Genomic DNA, 20572 nt, shown 5'->3' with positions numbered 1-20572 from the left:
ACGGCGCCGCAGCCGCCCCCGGCCGGCGGGACCCTGCGCGCCGCCCCCGCCCCGCACACCCCCGGCAGGCAGGGAGCCCTCACCATGGCGGCGGCGCGGTCCCTGTGCCTAGCGGGACGCTCCCGGCTCCATGCTCCCGCCTTCGCGCCAACTCCCGCGCCCCGGCGCGCGGCGCTGCCGTCACGGCCGCGACGGGCGGGGCTGCGGGGCGGCCGGGGCGGGCCCCGGGCCAGGGCCATGGCCGGGGCTCCCGGGGATGCCCGCCGCCTCCAGCGGGCTCCCGGACCCGTCCGTGTCGGCCCTGTGCCCGTTCGCGTGCGGGCGGCAGCGGCCCCTCCGTGGGCGGGGGTTTAACCGCCCCCGCGCCCTCGGGCGCTGCCCCGGCGGGAGCGGGAGCGCTGCAGCAGCAGCGCCTCAAAATGGAGCCGCGTGTGCTCGGGCAGCAGGCGAGCCGGCGGGCTGAACTGCTGGGAGAAAACAGTCAATAAAGCAGTGCCAGGCCTCCATGACCTCCGACTCTTTATGGGACAGTGAGGCACACACAGCACCCAAAACAGGCGGGCAGCCAGGCCCGGGCCCGCGCAGCCCTTCAGGGCATTTCCTGGCCATAAACATGTGGCAGTGCCCTGCTTCCCGGCTGTCGGAGCGCCTGTTCTCCAATGGCATTTTCTCCCATGGGCTAAGGCTGGGGAGAACTCGGAATTTAGCAGTCCAAGAGAAACCAGGGAATTAATTAACCTGTTTCTGCTACTGACTGCCTAATTTTCTCACTGATTTCTAAGGAAATCTTCTGTATTTTCTTCCACTGAACACACTTGCTAAACGCTGGAAGGGGATAAATTTGTTCAAGCCAAATAAAAACGACTCCACTCTCAAATATTCTCTGATGTTTAGTTTCTGTCAACATACTGAATTGCAAATAATTGTTGGACTTAAAAAAAAAAAAAAAAAAAAAAAAAAGAGAAACCAACCAGAGTACAAGCTCAGTTGATGCTTGTCTCATACTGCAATCGCTAATGCTGTCACTTTTGTTCCCTCTGTGTTCAGTGTCTACTTGGTGGCATGGTCTCATTCCACACATCTGTTAAGGATACCTATTACCATTCCTGTTAAATTCTTGAAATTGGACTTTAAGTAAGATCCTGTTTATACAGAAACTGCTACTGTTCTTTTCTGAATGTGAAAAATGCCAATCCTGCCTGCGTCTGTGGGTCACAGTAGGGGAAACTGAGGCTGCCAGACCGGGCAGGGCGCGCCTCCCCCACCCCGACTCCCCTAAAGCACCGGCAGCGAGGTGTTAGGAGCCATCCTCTGCTACCATAATCGTGAAAAACCCCAATCACTTGGTTTTAAAATTTTGAAAGTTTTCATAGTAATAAGATAGTTACAAAAATAGCAATATACTTAGAGTAATAAAAATTTTAACAATTGAGGTTAGGACAATACAAGACAATAAGAACAAAGAAATACGGACGGTCCGGGTACCTTTTCTGGGCAAAATAAGCCCGAAAAAGGACACCCGTTAACAAAGGATTCACCTTTAAAAATGATAGCCTGTTGCATATTCATATACTACGTATATGATGCACGAATTCATTCAAATAAAGGATTCTGTCTGTTCATCATCAGCTTCTCCTCTTAATCCTAACGGCATCTTTTTGACTGAACCAGGTGGGAAGAAGATAGTTTCTGAAATAAATTAAAAGAGCAATAAATTCTCTTTCTCGGAAAGATTTAGGTGTGCTGCAGCCACCATCCGGTGGGAGCACCACATTACTTTCTAAAAAGAAAACATTCCACATACATAGTTCCTATTTTAACTACAAAAGTTACCTTTTAACTATGAAACTACATTTACCATACTGTTAAAATGTTAATACAGCACTACTAATCAATGCAACATAATACGTCTAGTAAATATCTGCGCAGAGCCATATAATATGCACTTTTCACAATGAACACACATGGTTTGGTGGGCCCATGTGTTTTCAGCATTAGCATAGCTTGTGAATTTGGGTTTCTGGGTGAGGAACACAGTGAGTGAGTAAACACAGACCCACAGCACAGGCTGTTTTGGCCTGTTTTGCAAGTTATTCCATATGCACTCAACGTAATGTCTGTGCAAACAAAACTGATATTGCTTTAGAAAAACATCTCCAGGGATAAGTTTGTATTTACATATTTAGTTCTCGTTATGTAACTTTGAAAGCTGGGCCTATTCCTGATACCAGAACTAAGCATCAGTTAAAATGGCTGACGTTTGTGAGAGACAAACTGTTCAAATAATGCTAAAAGAGTTATTGCAGGTGGTTATCTGTGTTTGTAGTTGATAAAGCTACCTAGAGTAACATCCAGCAGAGGAATATCTGTTTGTGGGTTCGTGACATCTTCATGTTTCTTGGAAGGCAAGAGTTTAACCCTTTATGGAGACATCAGACTGAACACCTGGAATGCCTGCCTTTCTCTCCTGGCTATGGTGGGGATACCTCTGTTCCTTTGTACATCCCTAAGGAACTGGTAGAAGTGGGAAAAGCCTTGCTCCACCACAGGAAAGAAAATTGAGTACTTATTATTTTATATTGTGATGTGCTTTGCAAGGTAAACTCAAGGCGAAATGGCTTGAGTCTATAATTGATCATGGGTAGTGTTTTAAAGGCCTATACCCAACTAAAATTACGGCTTTTTAAAAAGTAGCTAAAGTACATATGATTTCACCACTCTATTTACAACGATGACAAATAATTTTTGGAAAATTAGTATTGTTTTCTACGTTGCTGAAACACACAGATTATTTGGCTTTTTATGTTGGGTTTTTTTTCCAAAATGCATTTTAAAAAGTTTGATATTAAATCTTGAACTTGAGTTTTTTCCCCCTTATGTAATAAGCCTAGACCTACTTTTTATATTAGTAGTGAAGTCTGTCTTGCTTTTTGAGAGAGGAGATTTTTAATAAGAAAATTACATTTTCTTATCTTGAGAAACAAAAAAGTGTTTTCTTTTTGTTAATATCTTATTTCCACATTTTTGTATATAGCTACGTTGATACTCTTTTGGAATTGAAACCAACTTTTAAAGTGAAATTTCAGGTTAAATTCTGATTTTTTGGTAGTAATAATGGGCATTGAAATACTCATTTACTAGATTGTAGTCTTTATTTTGGAAGAATCCCATAAGGAGTATTTTTCTTACTAGACTCTCTAGTAAAGAAAATAAAAATTTTCAGGCATTGTAGAAATAGAAATTAGCATTTTATTACTGATGAAAAATTCCAAAAGTTTTTCATAAGGCTGTGGTGTAGTTTCTATTTACATTAGGCTTTCTGTAGTATCCATCACAATTACGTGCCTTTAGAAAGACTTGATCCCATGTCAAACAGTTTTTGCTGTATAAGGTAAAGATAAGGGATTTGCATGATGCTGTTGTGGGTGATTACATAAGTCGTTCTTCTTTGAGCACCTAACAGTAGTAGATCTGAGCAGCTGATGTTAATGTAAACATTACACTTCTAAGTGAACTTTGTCTTTAGATCTTTTTCTTCATTTACATATCTAGGCAGAATGAATGTGTCAACTCAGATACTCAGCCTAACATTCAAAACTCTGTCCTTTCAACTAATGTGTTCAGCATTTCTGTAGATCAAACCCCAGATCTTCAAGTCAACCCCAAAACAAGGAGAGTACATATTCAAGAGTCAAGTGAAAAATTGTTTTCTTCATTTGAATCATATGCCTTCACAAAGGCAAAGAAGAAAACCGAGAAGTAAGAATTGAACTGAATAATCATTAGGCTTCCTAACTACTGAATCTGTATCAGCAAGTGCCCTGGAGATTTCAGCTTCTCCCAGTCTTTCATTCTGAAGCCAGGTTGGTTAGGTGTGTGGACAGAGGCAGGAAATCCCACTGTGCAGCATCACACTGTATGATGTCCTCATGCAGCATCAGGGTGGGGCCCGGCCTGACTCTGCCACTTGAGCCAGTGGAATCATTAATTCTCTTCCCCTCCTTTCACACCCTCACTTCCTAACACCCCCTGATCACATCTCGCTCTTCTGTGCTGTCTGCTTTCCAAATTAACAACAGTCACAGTATTTCCTTTCTCCGAGTCTTTTCTCAGGTAATTAAATCCTTCTTCCAAATTCAATCACTATATGATTCTCATCACTTCAAGTGCCTCCTCTTTAACTTCATAGACTTAAATTACAGCCTAAACAGTTAAATATGACCAAGCAAGAAACTGGATTCACAGAAGCTTGAAACATTGAAACACTTTCAAACCATGATTAGAGCGTGCTCCCAGTCATGTCAATAATAAGGAAAGAGGTGCAGTTCATGACCTTATACAGACCAAGCATCTGAGAGCACCAGTCTCTGCTGCCCCTTGCATGCCTCAGGCAGGTACAGCACACTCTGCATCCTTGTGCCAGTGGTACTAACGCTGCTGCGTTTGGTGGGGAGAAGCCTGTTGTCTTTCCCTTGCCCACAGGTTTCCCATGGGGTTACAGAGCTGTTGTGGGTACTTGGAGTTCAAGCATCTGGTGATGATGGTGACAGCTGCTTTAGAAGTGTAGTGGCATGGATAACAGCTGTGTGCAGTGCTGTACAGGAGACTTTTATATAGGATAGAAAAATGGCTGCATTTGGTGTTTGAAAGAAATATTGACTTGCTTTGTGATTTTATATAGTTAGTTGGATGTGTGTATATCTCTTGTTCACAACAAAATTTTCCACAAGTCCAGGAAGAGTTTTTCAGCAGAAGTAGGTTCTTTGAGCAGGATAGGACTGAGGAATCATGCACTGCCCTTCCAGCCATCCAGTTACGCAGATAGGATAAATCTCCTTTAAATCGGTGAATATGTAGTGTGAATTGTATTAATGTTTCCTTAAAATACAGCTCTACAAGAAATAAAGGATGTGATAGCTTCTTAGACCCTGTCACCTATATTATCCCACCTGAATGACTGACCTTTAAATGATGATAAATTAGTTCCTAGCATTTCTGTTGTTGAGGCAGGCTGCAGTAAGAAGCCAGGTAGGTGTCTCAGTGGTCATGCAGAGGCCACCTCCCTATAAATTACACCATTCTCGGATCCATTCTACGTCTCACAGTTCAGGCTAATCATTGACAGGGCTTTTACAATCAGAAGCTTTTAGTGAAGCTTTGATAAGACACTTCAGCAGCTTGTGGCAAATGAAACCAGTCTGCACAGCGTGGACTCCAGCAAAAGAATGGAATTTTTTTCAGCATCAGTGCAAAGAATCTGATTTTTAACACTGGCACTATAAACTGGCACAATGTGTGGCCAACGACTGGAGAAGGTTGTTGCTTTTTGGATGTTAGTTTTTGTAAGGATAGTTACTGGGCTTGCTGGAGAGGGAAGATCTGTGTGGAAAAAGGACTCCCACTTCAGCCCCGTGAGCAAAACTCAGATGTTTTTATATGACACTTTCCCCAAAGATTTTCTCTGGGGGGTAGGGACAGGAGCTTTCCAGGTGGAAGGCAGCTGGAGGAAGGACGGGAAAGGCTCCTCCATCTGGGACCGCTTCACCCGCTCGGAGTTCAGGGACGCTGACAGCGCCGGCACCTCCAGTGACAGTTATATCTTGTTGGACAAAGATTTGTCTGCTCTGGATTTTTTGGGAGTTACTTTTTACCAGTTTTCAATTTCGTGGTCAAGGCTTTTCCCCACTGGAGTGGTGGCAACTCCCAATGAAAAAGGACTTCAGTATTATAACGCCCTTATTGACTCTTTACTGTACAGAAATATTGACCCTGTGGTTACACTGTACCACTGGGACCTGCCCTTGATGCTGCAAGAAAAATATGGGGGATGGAAAAATGAATCGGTGATTGATGTCTTCAATGACTATGCCACGTTTTGCTTCCAGACCTTTGGGGATCGTGTTAAATATTGGATTACAATCCACAATCCATATTTAGTTGCTTGGCATGGGTATGGCACAGGTATTCATGCTCCAGGAGAGAGAGGGAAAATAAGAACTGTCTACTCAGTAGGACACAATTTGATCAAGGTACAGTATAATAAGATTTTACAAATTGATCTTGCACTGCTCTGGGAAATAATAAGAGGAATTGGTCCTGTGATCAATGTGGTTTTTTTTTTAATAATCACCTACTGTGATAGCACCAACAAATAGCCTTTAGCTAAGGAAGTCTTTCTGTTAACCCTCACTTTGATTTTATTGCTTGTCACAACAGCTGACTTGTTATAAAGTGCTTGTCTATTATTTTATTTAAATTAGCTTTTACATGCAAATTCTGACTCTTAAAGAGCATTCTTTGTTCTTTACATTTAGTTAAACAGATTTGGCCATACTGGAATGACTGTTCTCTTAGTTTAAAAGGAAATTCATTTGTATCTGCATATTGAATCAACTTTACTGCCCATAGAGTATGTATATGTAAGTATGATTTGTTCTAGCTTAGTAACATCATATTGCAAACTGTTTGCTTCTAAACTAGTAAGGTTGGCACATCTTGGCTTCAGAAGTAAACAAATGTCCTCTTTGGTACTTGAGAGTTTCAAATTATTTCCATGATGTACAGTATTTTTTGCATCTGCCGTACTCAAAGTACTTTACAGAGCAGGTCTCTATCCCATCTCTGCAGCCAGTATAATTCCCCCTGCTGAGACTATTCTTAACTGTCACAAAAAGAATTTTTCTACAACTTGCCATATATCACACATGTACAAATAAATCTGAATGGGTTAATCCTACAGAAAGAAGTATGCAGGTGGGGAAAAATTATTTGCCAGAGTAGTTAAAATATTCTGCAGCTGACAAATTTTTGTATTTGCCTCTGGCCTTGAACCTTCAGAACATCATTTTTCAAAAAAGTTACGCTGCAGTCAATAGAAGTTTTACACACAGAAAAGTTGTCAAGCATCCTGAGTCACTAACTGATTTCAGACTTAGCAGGAGAATGATTTAACTGTAAAGACTTCTGAAGCATCTCAAAGAAAGCTGATGCCAAATCATTCTTTCTCTTTTCAAGTGCTATTTTATATAATGCATGTAAAAGATACCATATAAGTTTGTAATATTTCTTGCCTTCATTTCTGAGTGTCACAATCAAATGTGGAGTACCAACTAGGCAGTCTCTGCACTTCCTGTAAAATCCATGTCAGCAGCACACCACACACAGGGAGTGATACTCTGCCAAAGAATCAATTGGGTTTTCCAGGAAGGCAAGCACAGCTGGGTCTGATACACAAATTACTGACCTAATTTTCTTGCTCAAAATTATTTGTCTCTCAGGCTTGATTTGATAGTTTCTTCTTGTTCTAGAGTATAAAATAAATCACTTGGATGGAAGAATTTAGGAGACTTTCAGCAGCACACAGTCCTTTAGCTACCTTTTTATTATCCGTGGGCAGAAATGTTTCTCCTCTGATACCCTTCTTACAACCCCATGAATTTTACCTAAAGTATTAGCAGTTCTCTCCTGTACCACTGTAAAATTTCTGGAGATTCTGGATTTGAGATCAATGAAAAATCTTGAATTTGTAGTAAAGCATTTAAGGAACTGGAGTTTTCTGGTTGGGGTTAGAGATGGAATGGAGACTCTTGAGGTAGCAGTCAATATGAATCAACTCTTATCTCTAGATAGAATTATTTATTTCTCTTACAATGATTTATTAGCTAGCCATTCCACAGAAGTCACAGCTAGTACTATATGTTCCAAGCCAACTACCCAGAATCTTTCTCAAAGATTTTTGTGCGAGTTTAAATGTTCAGTTCATCTTGCATTGTTGACAATAGAGTATTAATAGAATGTATTGATTCACAGTCAGGATTCACGTGTTGTGAAATATCTCTCCTTTGAGAATCTAGAAGAATTATAAGATTATCTCTTTAAAGAGATTTCACGTGGGTTTTTATTTCATGACCAGTATGTATTGGTCTGTTTCTCAGACATTGTACTATGGCTACCTTCTAATTTCCCACTGCAAATGAAAAACATTATCCTAAAAATAAAAGATCAACCAAATGTCAGGTCTTGGCAGTGTGAGGCAAAGTCTGCAAAGTCTGTTAAAGCTCTTGGGAAAATTGCCATTTATGTAATCAGCTTTAGGAAGAAACACATTCTTGTCCATGTCAAGGCTTCATTTTTGGACAGGCTATTGACAGACACGGTCCTTAATGCCACCCTGTGCACAAACCAGGTCCATCCATTAAATATACAGAGCAGGAAAAACAGGTCTGTAATGCTGAAATGAAGCTAATCTGGCCACCACACTGTTGCACAGCAATTTGCTGAAAATCGTTCTCAAGCCTTTTAGTAGTACCTTTGGAGAAATTAAATTAAGCTCTCGCCTTAATTCTACTTTTAATTTCCTTGTGTATTGTTGCAGTCGTGGTGATATCAGATCTGATCACTGTTTATATAAAGGAGTGCTTTTTTGTGATATATCAATCATAACCTGAAGCTAAATTTCATAGAATCACAAAAACAATACAACAAACCATAAACCTCTGCTTTTTTTTAGACTTTGGATTATTTTATTGTAAGAGCAATTTGAAAGTTGCTGGAGATCTTTGTGTCCCTTGAAAAGGGCTGGAGAAATTTCTCTTAGTTTTAAATGTTTCAATTTCACTGCTTTCAAAAGCAATAGTGTCTTAAAACTCAAATAATTAGCTGGTATATCAAAAAGTTCATAGAATACCATGTTGGAAGAGGACCTCAAGGATCATCTTCATTATGAGATTCATTTTAGAACTGATTAAAAAATTATCTGCTTCCATGAATGGATTCATGTAGGTAACTAGGCAGATAATGCTCTTATTAAGGCTTTCCTACAAAAGCAGGGCTGGTGTGTGTTCATGCAGCCCCAGAGCTCTGTGTGTTGGCTGGCACAAGGCATTGCTGATGCTGAGTCCCCTCCTGCCTGTGCTCCCCTCCAAGCCTTGCATCCTGTGAAGGGAATGCCCCAGACTCACCTGCCTGAGACAGCCCTGCCCTTTGCAAGGGCCCTGCTGTTCAAGATCTGTAAAGAGAGGGAGTGAATGCAGGATCAGAGGCTGATAAGCAGGGTGCTTAGGAGATCCACATTGGGAAAATAATTCAGAAGAATTTCAAATTTGAGTTTAAAAAATTTCAACTTTATAAACTTATTTGCATGTTACTATGTATTCTGTTAATACACAGATGGTAATCATTGCCACTGACCATTTCAAAGGACTCGATACTACCTCCACAGAAATTAATAGGGAATCTGAACTTTGGTGCTATTAATTGTAAATTGCTAAGGGATTCTCTTAGATTAATCTCTCTCCAATTGTATGGTCATTATGAGGAATAAAAGGAGCATGTGGAGTCCTTATAGCAGATGGAGAGTGGCCAGCAAAAGTGTATTTCTGTTCTTCATTAAAGGAGACTGCACTTCACAAAGGCAACATTAGAAAACAATTAATGACAACCTGCTATGCAACATTTTAAAGATACACCAAAGAAAATGGAAAAAAAACCCCAAACCTATGAGCTTGCTCCTGAGGCAGATGTCAGACTGAGGCAGAGAATAAAAAAATGGCATGCAGAAAAATTAGGTGGATTTACACTCTCCAAATAAACCACACACCCTTGCCCTTCTTCTGAACTGTAACATCATCATCAGACTATATTCTAGTTCTTCATGGTTTAAACACCAAATAAGTAAACTAAAAGCCAAATAATTGTATTATAATTTTTTCAATTCTAGATTTCCTCCAGCACACTAAAATAACTCCTTATATCCCTGACATTGTTTTGTAGACTCATTGCTGTTCAAAGAAAAATTGGTTCACTAAAGTATCTTAAGAATTTCAAGGTATTGCTCTATTGCAAAGAAAGCTCTTTGCATGTGCATATGTTAAATTACAGGATCAGAATTTCACGGAGTATGAGAATGCTTCAAAAAGAGAGAAGAACAAATACTGTTGTCTTCAGTTTATGAAGTTGACTTTTCTAGCTTTTTTACAGGGCTAGTGCTAACTGACATAGCAGTCTCTGTGACTTTCAAGACTAGGGAATATTTTCTACATTTATACCAGGAAAATATGCTGAAATTAATGAGTCATACGTATCTAGAATAAATACCCAATATTGATCCTACTTTAACTGTGTATTTAGCCTTGACATTTGTCCTTGCTCTAACAAGGAAAGTGAAAGATTAGGGATTAAACTCTAACTGAAAAAAGGTTAGTCAAGTTTTACTGAAAATACCCAATTTGATGTATGATATGGCTTTTAAATTTATGTTTGTTTCATATCTGGTCTTAAAAATCAAGTTCTATAAATCAGCTGATTCCATCAACAATAGTTTGCATTTAGCAAACACCTTCTATCTGAGAATGTTAAGCTTCTTTACAGATAATTAACAACTCAAATCAGATTTATAGACAACTATGTGTCTACTATGTCTGTAAAACCCTTACTGTAGATAGTGAGAAGTTTTTTACAGTAAAAGTTAATCCTCAAAATTAAATCGTCAGTGATACATACAAATTTGTATATGAGGATTCTATCTTGACTCATATTAAATGTACTTATTTATACGTGAGTTCTACTCCTCTAGAGTTATACCTGGGGCTGTATCCTCTACTGTGCACATTATTTTTAATAGTAACTTTATTTTCTTCTAATCACCTCCTGAAGATGTGTATGAATACAGTGAGGGATTCTTGGCTTTCACATGTCAATATCGTATTCTAATGAGTTGTTTTTTGGCAAAGCCATCTTTCTCCACTTCACCTAGAAAAGCGTGATTGCTGTGATTTACCTGGTGTTATTGTCATGGTACTTGGCACTTGCATCACACAGCTCAGTGCAGTGGGGGGCTCTTGTTAAGCCAATGCAGCCATATGCCTCATTCCAGAGCGGTGTTCATGGGCTGTGTCTGGAGAAAAACTGTGCAAACGAGGTGAGAAAATCCTAGAGGCAGAGCACAGAGTCAGCCTGGCCCCAGCAGCCCCCCCAGGCCGGAGGGACTTTCAGGACAAGACAGTGAGGGCAGCTGAGGAGATGGCACCGGCCACTTAAATTTTCTGATGAGGCTACTAAGAAATCAGTTTTATAATACATTATCTTGTAATTTCCCTCATTAATCCGCTTTTGCTGGCTTCCCTCTTCACTACAGAGCCTGCATTTCAAAGGTTAATGTCACTTTATCAGTATTTTCAAAGACAGACTTTGAACAAATGTTACGAGCATGACCTTAGAAACCATAAACAACTGATACACAAAATTTCACAAACTCTAATTCTTTGGTACTGCCCAGCTTAAACAAATACCTACCTGACATCAGGCCTTTTGGAGTTTTTTTAACTGTCAAGGCTGTGTGTTTCTAGATAAATTAACTGAAATTATTGTCAAAGGTAAGCAATGCTGTTTGGCTTAGTAATTATGACAATCTAACTCAGGACTCAGTGTTTCACAATGCTCCTAATGTTTTTTTTCTGGGTGCAAACTATTATTTTCTTTCCAGCTTAAAAGCATAACGCCACCCTAGAGGCATAAGGTAAACTCTGAGTTACTTGACAACTCTTCAGCTGGGAGAGGTCAGCCGCCCTCCCCTGTGTCAGATCACCTGATGTCATTCAGTCCAGTCACTCCTCTCTGACCTACCTGTCCTGTTTCCTTACAGGACTTTGACAATGCTAGTGGCTCCTCAGTCTCCCATGTATTTCTGGTTTTGTGTAAGTTTTGTCTGCTGTATGCCCTTATTTAAGTAATTAATAATGTGACATTTGAAGCTAATGGTGACATGCAATAACGACACACTTTCTAAAACAGTATGATAATCAGAAAAGCAGTATTAAGACGTGATACAGTGCAGTGGCCATTTCAAAGAAGAAATTAACTAAAATCCTGAACAAAATTCTCACTCAGAGCTGTGAAAGTTGACATTTGGGTTCAAACTTCACAGCTGGGTCCTTTTCCCAAGTTTTTACCTTTAGGGATTGTGCAAATACCAAAACTTGAACACTTGCTCATATGACTAGGCCAGAATAAAACAGCTGAATCCCAGGAAGAGGGATGTGGTGGATGTGGTTTGATCAGAGTAAGTCCAGGTAACCCCCAGAGCACAGAGCAGTTAGTAGCACAGAGTCACCACTGACAAATGAAATATCATATGAGATGCATCTTTAATGGAATAATTGTAAAGATGGTTTGAAATTTTAACCATATCAGGATTCACTGTTTGACAGAGAAAGACTGGCTAGATCACAGAGTTCAAATCCCATTGTTAGAGCTGTTCCAAAGTGTCCATGTAACAGCTGTTCTCATCCTTGCTGGCATCTCTCCTAAAATTTAGACATGTGTTAAAAGGCAAAAAGCACAGCCCTAGCGTGCCATAGGAGGCAAGTTAGTGAGCATGGCCCTCATTCCAAGGAGTCTTGCAGGTAACAGTGATTGCACATTAAACTGTGCAGGGTAATTCCTGTGCCTTAACTGATGCTTCCATAGAAGCCTGCAGTGTCTCAGATGGATCTACCTGTCTCTCTAGCTGCCAATGCACAAAGAGACTTATTAGAGTTATAATTTAATGCTATTTTTCTCTCATCAGGCTCATGCAAAAGTTTGGCATACCTACAAAGAACACTTTGGCCCTTATCAGAAGGGGATGATATCCATAGTACTGGGATCCCACTGGATTGAGCCTAACAAATTGGAAGATGAGTTGGACATTTCTAAATGTCAGAAGTCCATGGAAAGAGTACTCGGATGGTTTGCTAAACCTATCCACGGGGATGGGGATTATCCAGAAGAACTGAAAAATGAATTCTTGTTTCTGCCACACTTTACTGAAGATGAAAAAAACTACATAAAGGGAACAGCTGACTTCTTCGCATTTTCCTTTGGTCCTAGCAACTTTAAACCTCCAAACACTCTACCAAAAATGGGACAAAATTTGTCACTCAATTTGAGGGAAGTACTGAACTGGATTAAACTGGAATACAACAGTCCTCGAATCTTGATTGCAGAGAATGGCTGGTTCACTGACAGCCATGTGAAAACAGATGACACCACAGCCATCTACATGATGAAAAACTTCATTAATAAGGTTTTACAAGGTTTGTACAGAAATTACTTGTTGGATTTTTCAGAGAGCACTTTTGATTGTTTGATATTTAGCTCTGTAATAACTTAGTCCTTTTTTTTATGGGATAATAGCAACAAAGTTAATCATTAATTATTTATACTGCATGACTACAAGTCATGGATCAGGATCTACTGGTGCTAGGTGTTGTACAAACAGAAAAAACCCATAGCCCCTGTCCCAGAAAGCTAAAGTCCAACATCTGCATTGGGTTAGGGTTGTTTAGGGTTAGGTTTCCATACTGAAACTATTACTCCTGCAGGACTCTAAGACTCCACCTATAGTAGGTACAGAAAAGTCCTGAGATCTTCTTCTGTGAATGTCACCTCTGGTGACATAGGGAGCTTAGTTCACTCCTGACTTTTCCTACCTTCAGCCTTTCTTTCTGCCCCAAATCTTCCCCTTATTTTTCAGGGGACTTTTCTCATCCTCACTCTAACACTCAGTCAGAATCCTGACCTGTTTCTGCCCTCTCCTTTCACTGTCCCTGCAGACAATGCTACAAACACTCTCTCACCTATCTACCTATATCACCTGCCTAATATGTAATTTTCTTTACCATAAAGCATATGTAAAATAGTACTTTTTCCTCTATTTAAATGGCCACAAAATCCCAGCATGAACCATCTCAAGTACCACAGCATCTTTTGCTCTGACAATTAAACTTAACCCCATCTATTCAATATACTTCTACGAACAAAAATGTTCTCAGTTGTCACTTGCTCTTTGCCTTGATTTGTCCGCCCCCATTTGTTCAACCTTCCTCATTGTGGACATCAAGTACTCATCTTTACTTGCAAGGCCATTCCAGCTTATCTCTTTATCCTCTACATCATTCTCTGCCTCTGCATTTTGCAATGGGTATTTTCAGACATTTTTGTACTTTCTCCCGTGGTTTCCCTAATTTAGAAGTTGCCTTCTTTGAAAATACATGGCCTTGTATTGCTTTGTTACATTTCCTCATTTCCTGTCCAGTATTCTGGCCTTGCCCATCAGCTTCCCGTATACTCACATTGCAAGCTCTTGGGCTTTCTGATTTCATCTGGCTACTAGGAAAACATCCAGCTGGACTATGCCCATGCTTCTGGGTACCTTGGAACTCTGCTGCATCAATGCATGCACTGTGCAAAACTGTTTTCTGCTCAAGCTGCAGCCTGGTGTGACTAGGGAAGGTAGTTCAGTGGAAATACAGACTGATGCAAAATTATATGTCCTGAGAAAATGAGGCTAAACGATATTGGGAAAGAATAAACCAGAAAACTTCTTTATTTCTTGGCTTACTGGTATGGTGGAGTACTGGTAAAATATGGCTTGTCCACCTGTCTGTGTCAAAATCCTCAGCAGCCCTACTTGGTCACTGCTTTGCCTAGGGTATTCCAGCCCTTATGAGGTTAACATGAGGAGTTATCCCATGTTATTTCCTAGCTTAAAGGTAGCAACAGGCAGTGAACGTGACTGACTGTGGAGTTTGGACTTTTCTTTGCAGGCTGCCAGCTGGCACGAGCCTGCACAGGTGAAAAGCATTGTGGTTAGTTGGTGTCCACTGAGCAGCTGCTTTGCAGGCTCTGCTGCCCTTCCTGAAGAATCAGGTTCCACATCTGAGAAAGCAGTTGTGCTGTCATCTTTCTCATATACTGTATGTAAAAGATCATATCTAGACTCCTTTGCAAGAGGGACATTAAGATTGCCTGAAGCATGCACTGCACCCATTTTGTAACTGAATCAGTCTCTGGGTTGCACTACCCTACTTCTCTAAAGTCATTAACAGTCCCATGCCAACAAAATAGATTTTACAGTTTACAAGCTGAGTAGACATTCCCAAATGTTTGAGCTTGCAGACATCTTTCAAATAAAGGTAGAGAGTTTTAGCTTCATGACAAAGTTATAAACCAGATCAACTGTTGCTCCCTTTATTTTGACTCATGATTCTCTTATTTTACTGGCAAATTGTCAAATGCAACTTCAAACCTGGTTGTGGTATAATATTTCTTATTTGGTCAGAGCAGAAATAAAGCATCTTACAGTAATTTAATTTCTTAAGGACAACTTAATTTCTTAGTGACACCTTTTTTTTTTAGTAAATAAAGACTAAGATATATACATCAGTTTTGCAATGAATTACAGTGGGTCAATAACCCTACAAACATTGAGAAGACACTCAAGATTTTCAAAATATATAGCCCTTTCTCATAAATATCCCTTATATATGTTAGAGTAATGAATACAGGACTCATGGACGTTACTTTCTCTTATGCAGCTATTAAATACGACAACATAGACGTGTTTGGTTACACAGCCTGGTCCCTCCTTGATGGCTTCGAGTGGCAACATGCTTACAACATCAGGCGTGGATTATTTTATGTAGATTTCAAAAGCAAAAAAAAGGAAAGGATTCCCAAGTCATCTGCACTTTATTATAGACAAATCATACGAGAAAATGGCTTCTTCCCAAAGGATTCTACCCCAAACTTGCAAGCTCAGTTCTCCTGTGACTTCTCCTGGGGTGTCACTGAGTCTGTTATCAAGGTGAGCATAAAATATTCAGCAGATCCCTGGAAACAGAGTGATCAGCAACTCTGTGAACAAATGACCATATACAGCAGCTTGCATTCATGAATTTCAATGCACACTGCCCACAGAAGTTAAGCCATAATTGCATTGGTTCAGTTTCATGTGTTTCCAGGTTTTCAGGTGAGCTGGTCACAGAGGGCTGGCTACTGCTGCAGCAGCAGACCCTGCTGCAGGAGCCTGTCCAAGCGTGGCCCTCCCTCTGCTTGTGTCTCCATGTGGCAGATCAGATGAGGAAATTTCAGACCAAGAAGTTGATCCAGCCAATTGTTACTGGGTTATTTTTCAACCAGGGGTTTCCAAATCCAGTTTGCAGTGTGGCCATAGAGATGCTTGTGAAGGCCTGATGGAGAGAGTGACAAAGGGCAGGGACAAGGTGATTATGCTGGTGGCAGCAGAGTGACCTGCAGGCTCCTTGTCTACAGCAGAAACACATTCCTGGCTTAGGCCTGGCTCTAAGTACCACTCAGACAAGTGGGTAAGAAGCCATTCTTTAAAAAGACAGCACAGGTGAAAATAACCAATCTTGAGGTTTTACCAACTGAGCTCTCATTAGAAAACAGATCATACAACCTTTTGTCCAAACTGGCTCCTACAGGACCTATTTATAGTTTATTTTTCTTCTATTTCTGCTTTAAACTTAGTAAATTAGCTAACTATTTATGGTCAGTGTTGGGATACCCTTCTTGTCATCACAAACAGACAGTCCCAAGACAAATATCAGCCTCAAAAAATAACAAAATCCCATAATTTAACCTATTCATTGACAACCATAGAGGGAAAAAAGTTAAGTTTCTATATATCTTGTTAATATGCAGCACAGAAAAAAAAGTACATTTCCTTTAAAAAAAGCAATCTAAATATTTTAAACTTCACTAATTGTACTTTGAAACCTACAAAAAGCATTTAAAAATTGGAATATTTAAAAAAATGTGTTATTCTGAACTTTTTCAACTAGTAGGAGACAGAAAAGATATAACTAAATGCTACAAGCTGTTTGTGTCAGATTACTATGCCTCAGTTTCACAAGGTTGGTCACAACAACAGTGACAAAATAATCCGTGCCTGCCTCGTACAGCCCCTGGTGCTTGTTCTCACCACCTGCTCTCCAGGCAGCTGCCTGGGAACTGCTGTGCATGACCAGAGAACTCGATCAGGGAGAGCTGTCTCTGTGAAAACGTGTCATGTAGGCTGGTGGCAGGGCAAATGCCCGTGTGTAATTGAAAAGAAAAAAGTGCAATTTTGATGTTTTTCATAGGGAAAGGAACAGAATGATAAGATGACCACTAGCACAAAGACCATACAGGCGAGCTGCTTATCCTCTTCCCCCTGAAGCATTTAAGCAGGGCCTTCTGACATACAGCACTAATCGACAGCTAAACACAGGCAGAAATGCAGAATTACAGATATTATGTCCATTTAATTAAAACCCATCGTAACATATTTTTATTTTCACAGGCAGAATCGGCAGCTTCCTCACCACAGTTCTGTGATTCCAGCTTGTACCTGTGGAATGTCACAGGAGATGGGCTTCTGCACAAAGTTGAAGGGGTAAAGCTAAAAACCCGACCAGCACAGTGCACAGATTTTGTCAGTATTAAAAAGCAACTGGATCTCCTGGAAAAAATGAAAGTCACCCATTACAGATTTGCTCTTGACTGGTCACTAATTTTACCCAACGGAGATTTGTCAGTGGTCAACAGGCAAGTTCTTAGGTATTACAGATGTGTGATTAGTGAAGCCCTGAAACTCAACATTCAATCCATGGTCACCTTGTATTATCCAACTCACACCTACCTGGGGCTGCCGGGTCCTCTGCTGCAGACAGGAGGATGGCTGAACCAATCCACTGCCTACGCTTTTCAAGAGTACGCAGCTTTATGCTTCAGGGAGCTTGGCGATTTGGTTAAACTGTGGATTACAATAAATGAGCCAAACCAGCTGAGCAACGTCTACAACAGGAGCAGCAATGACACCTATCGGGCAGCACACAATTTATTAATAGCGCACGCCATGGCCTGGAGAATATACGACGAGCGGTACCGGTCCTCTCAGTACGGCAAAGTGTCCCTGTCCCTGCATTCGGACTGGGCCGAGCCTGCCAACCCCTTCTTTGAATCTCATACAAAAGCTGCCAACAGGTTTCTTCAGTTTGAAATAGGCTGGTTTGCCAATCCCATATTTAAGACTGGGGACTATCCAGCTACTATGAGGGAATACATCACCTTTAAAAACAGAAAAGGCCTTTCATATACTTTGTTGCCATCTTTCACAAGTGAGGAAAAGCAGCTCGTCAAAGGCGCAGCTGACTTTTATGCACTGAATCATTTCACCACCCGATTTGTGATTGACGAACCTCAGAATGGAAGCCAGTATGAATTTGATCGTGACATTCAATTTCTGCAGGATATCACCTGCCTGAGCTCCCCTTCTCGTTTGGCAGTGGTGCCTTGGGGAATGCGCAAAGTTCTCAGGTGGATCAAAAAAATGTACGGTGACGTCGACATCTACATCACAGCAAATGGAATAGATGACCCGTCCTTAGACAACGATGAGCTTCGAAATTATTACTTGGGCAAATACATACAAGAGGTCTTAAAAGGTGAGTACATGACAGATTCAAGTTCCCCAGAGCCATTTCCATAGCTCAGACCCAGGCACGGCTGAGTCTTGCCCTGGACAGAGCGGGCAGTCCTGGTTCAGATGCAGGAGCCAGCGGCACTGAGCCCCCTGAGGGGCCCAGCTCTGCAATCACACTCAGGGCAGCTATGACACAAAGGAATGGCATCAAGTGCCTTGCACAAAATGCAGCTACAGCTGCCTCCAGTTTAAACCATGAGAGAAGCTCTCTGGGCATGCACAGAGTAGTTACTCAGAAATTATTAGGAGATGGCACTTCAGCCCAACTCCCAAGAGGCAATTAAAGTTTCTACTCTCCTAAGAAAGGCAAGAGCCTCCTTGCTTGCTGAACTACTCACTGGACAGGAAAGTGCAAGCAAATCCAGTGTCTCGCAGGGACATACCGAAGAAATACAGCAGGGCACCAGCAGCACTGGCTGCTGTTGAAGGGAGAGTCCAACTCTAGTTCTTATTCCACTACTTGTTTTCTCCTGGGCACATATGGAGATCTACTTGTTCACTTTAGAGAAAAACTAGTAAGAGTTATGGAGGTAGAGGACAAAAGCATTCAAGGCAGTGATCTTCTGCAGCAGCTTACTGTATGAGAAATGCTGCAGGGACCTCACCCCTCTCCTCCCTCTTCCTCCAACCAGTCATCAGAGAAAAGCAGTGGGACACAGGCTACCAGCAAGGCCGTGGTACCTGAACCACACAGGCAAAATGAGATGTGCAATACATCCCTGCCCTCACTGTTCCCTACTGGTGAGCATTAAGAGATCCTGATCAGAACATGGGGGGTTCAAAAGCTTTTCTAAAGTAACTGACATCACAGTCTAGGTATCCTGGTTTCTCCTTTCTAGGAATTAATAAAAAATGAGAAAAATATTATTCATGGCCAAGCATGCCTTCAGATTACTTTCAGACACCAAGAAAAAAAGTGTTCTCTCTCCAGTGCTTAGCTTTCTCAGTTACTACAGGACTAATGAGCATTTGCTGATTTATTTTTCCATGCTAATTTCATACTGCAAACAAAAGAACAATACGTTACTAAAGGAAGTAAGTTATTAAATGTTTACATATTCTTAGTCTGGGTCACATTCCTAACTATGCTCACTGATTGCACATTACTTCAAGGCTTGCTATTTTTAAGTATTCTCACCCAGCACATGGGTGCAGCAGTGTAACACAGAGCCATGCATGCTGCAGGGATGAGCAACTGATTCCTGCACTTTGGAGCAGTGCAGGAATTTTTGAAAAGCTCTCATGGCACTAATGGGCAGCTGCTCCTGAGTTACTGCAGCTGGCTTCAGTTAAGAGCAGCATCTAGCTTTTCCCAGGAAAACAACCCACCGGTCCAACCTTGCAGAAATCCAGTTTTCATGGGGTAGGTCCAAAATCATAAGGATTTTTTAATCAGTAAGGCACTGTTCCTATGTAATTGAGACAACTTAATATGAGAAGTAAGTATTTGATGATATAAGTACACTTTATAACAATTTGAAATCTGCTTACCAGAAAGTCTGCAGGTTTTACTTGAAATGTAAGATTTTATTAACACTTTGTTTTGGTTTCTTTTCCTTCTCAGCCTACTACATTGACAAAGTCAAGATTAAAGGCTACTATGCGTTTAAGCTGACTGAAGAAAAATCTAAGCCCAGATTTGGATTCTTCACTTCGGATTCAAAAGAAAAGCCTTCAGTAAAATTTTACAATAGCCTGATAAGCAACAATGGCTTTCCTGCTGACTACTCAGTCTGTGGCACCTCTAGCCACGAAAAGCAGTGTAGCTTCTGCTTGTTTATTTCTCAGAAGAAGCCATTAATATTCTTTGCCTGTTGCCTTTTCTCTACCCTCAGTTTGCTTTTAGTTATTATTTTTTTTCACAAAAGAAAAAGAAGGAAACATTTTAAGGCAAAAAGCATCAAATGCATCTGTGTCTCATTTTAAAAGGGGGCACAAGCCCACTTTCAGTGAGATCCATCACGGCATTCTACAGTGGACAATGCCACTCAGACACCTGTGGAAAAGCACTGAGTCACTCCAGCCACACACACCAGCATTTCATTCAAAAACAAAGTAATCACATTCACAGGAAGAAGAGACATGGCACTTGTTTCTAATGAAATTACTTTTATATCCACCTCCTGTACCTAGAAGACAACTTCATCTGTTAAAAAAAATAAAATTATCCTCTTGTGCCTTGGAATAACCTTTAAAACAGCTTTACTTGCAAAGAGCAACTTCTGAGAACTGATATGTACCTTTGTAAGTTTTGTGATGTGTATC

General features: G+C 40.8%; 2 protein-coding genes across 3 annotated transcripts in view; one reads left to right on the top strand and one right to left on the bottom strand.

The window, feature by feature from the left end:
* RFC1 (replication factor C subunit 1) overlaps nucleotides 1-239 on the bottom strand; it is a 33342-nt gene extending 33103 nt beyond the window's left edge. The window contains exon 1 of one of the 2 annotated variants that reach the window (XM_041402834.1): nucleotides 84-239. In XM_041402834.1, coding sequence (XP_041258768.1) covers nucleotides 84-239 — 156 coding nt within the window. The remainder of the gene's footprint in view (nucleotides 1-83) is intronic. The other variant, XM_041402835.1, reaches the window with a different exon arrangement.
* Nucleotides 240-5291: 5052 nt separating this feature from the next.
* Nucleotides 5292-20233, top strand: KLB (klotho beta). Its single transcript, XM_041402633.1, has 5 exons — nucleotides 5292-6029; nucleotides 12566-13073; nucleotides 15357-15625; nucleotides 17126-18269; nucleotides 19872-20233. Exons 1-5 carry the CDS (start codon nucleotides 5292-5294, stop codon nucleotides 20231-20233), a joined length of 3021 nt encoding a protein of 1006 aa, XP_041258567.1.
* The last annotated feature ends 339 nt before the right edge of the window (nucleotides 20234-20572 follow it).

The sequence above is a fragment of the Onychostruthus taczanowskii genome, unplaced genomic scaffold, assembly GCF_017590055.1.
Source record: "Onychostruthus taczanowskii isolate IOZ18803 unplaced genomic scaffold, ASM1759005v1 scaffold2, whole genome shotgun sequence".
Lineage (NCBI taxonomy): Eukaryota > Metazoa > Chordata > Aves > Passeriformes > Passeridae > Onychostruthus > Onychostruthus taczanowskii.
The sequence above is the reverse complement of the archived record's forward strand: the minus strand, read 5'-3'. Positions and strand labels throughout refer to the sequence as shown.

Excerpts from the sequence above, each read along its gene's own strand:
- KLB (XM_041402633.1), top strand. The coding sequence starts at position 5,292 with ATGTGTGGCCAACGACTGGAGAAGGTTGTTGCTTTTTGGATGTTAGTT. Across the intron at positions 6,030-12,565 it reads TAGGACACAATTTGATCAAG|GCTCATGCAAAAGTTTGGCA; the intron begins GTACAGTATAAT and ends TTCTCTCATCAG. Across the intron at positions 13,074-15,356 it reads CATTAATAAGGTTTTACAAG|CTATTAAATACGACAACATA; the intron begins GTTTGTACAGAA and ends TCTCTTATGCAG.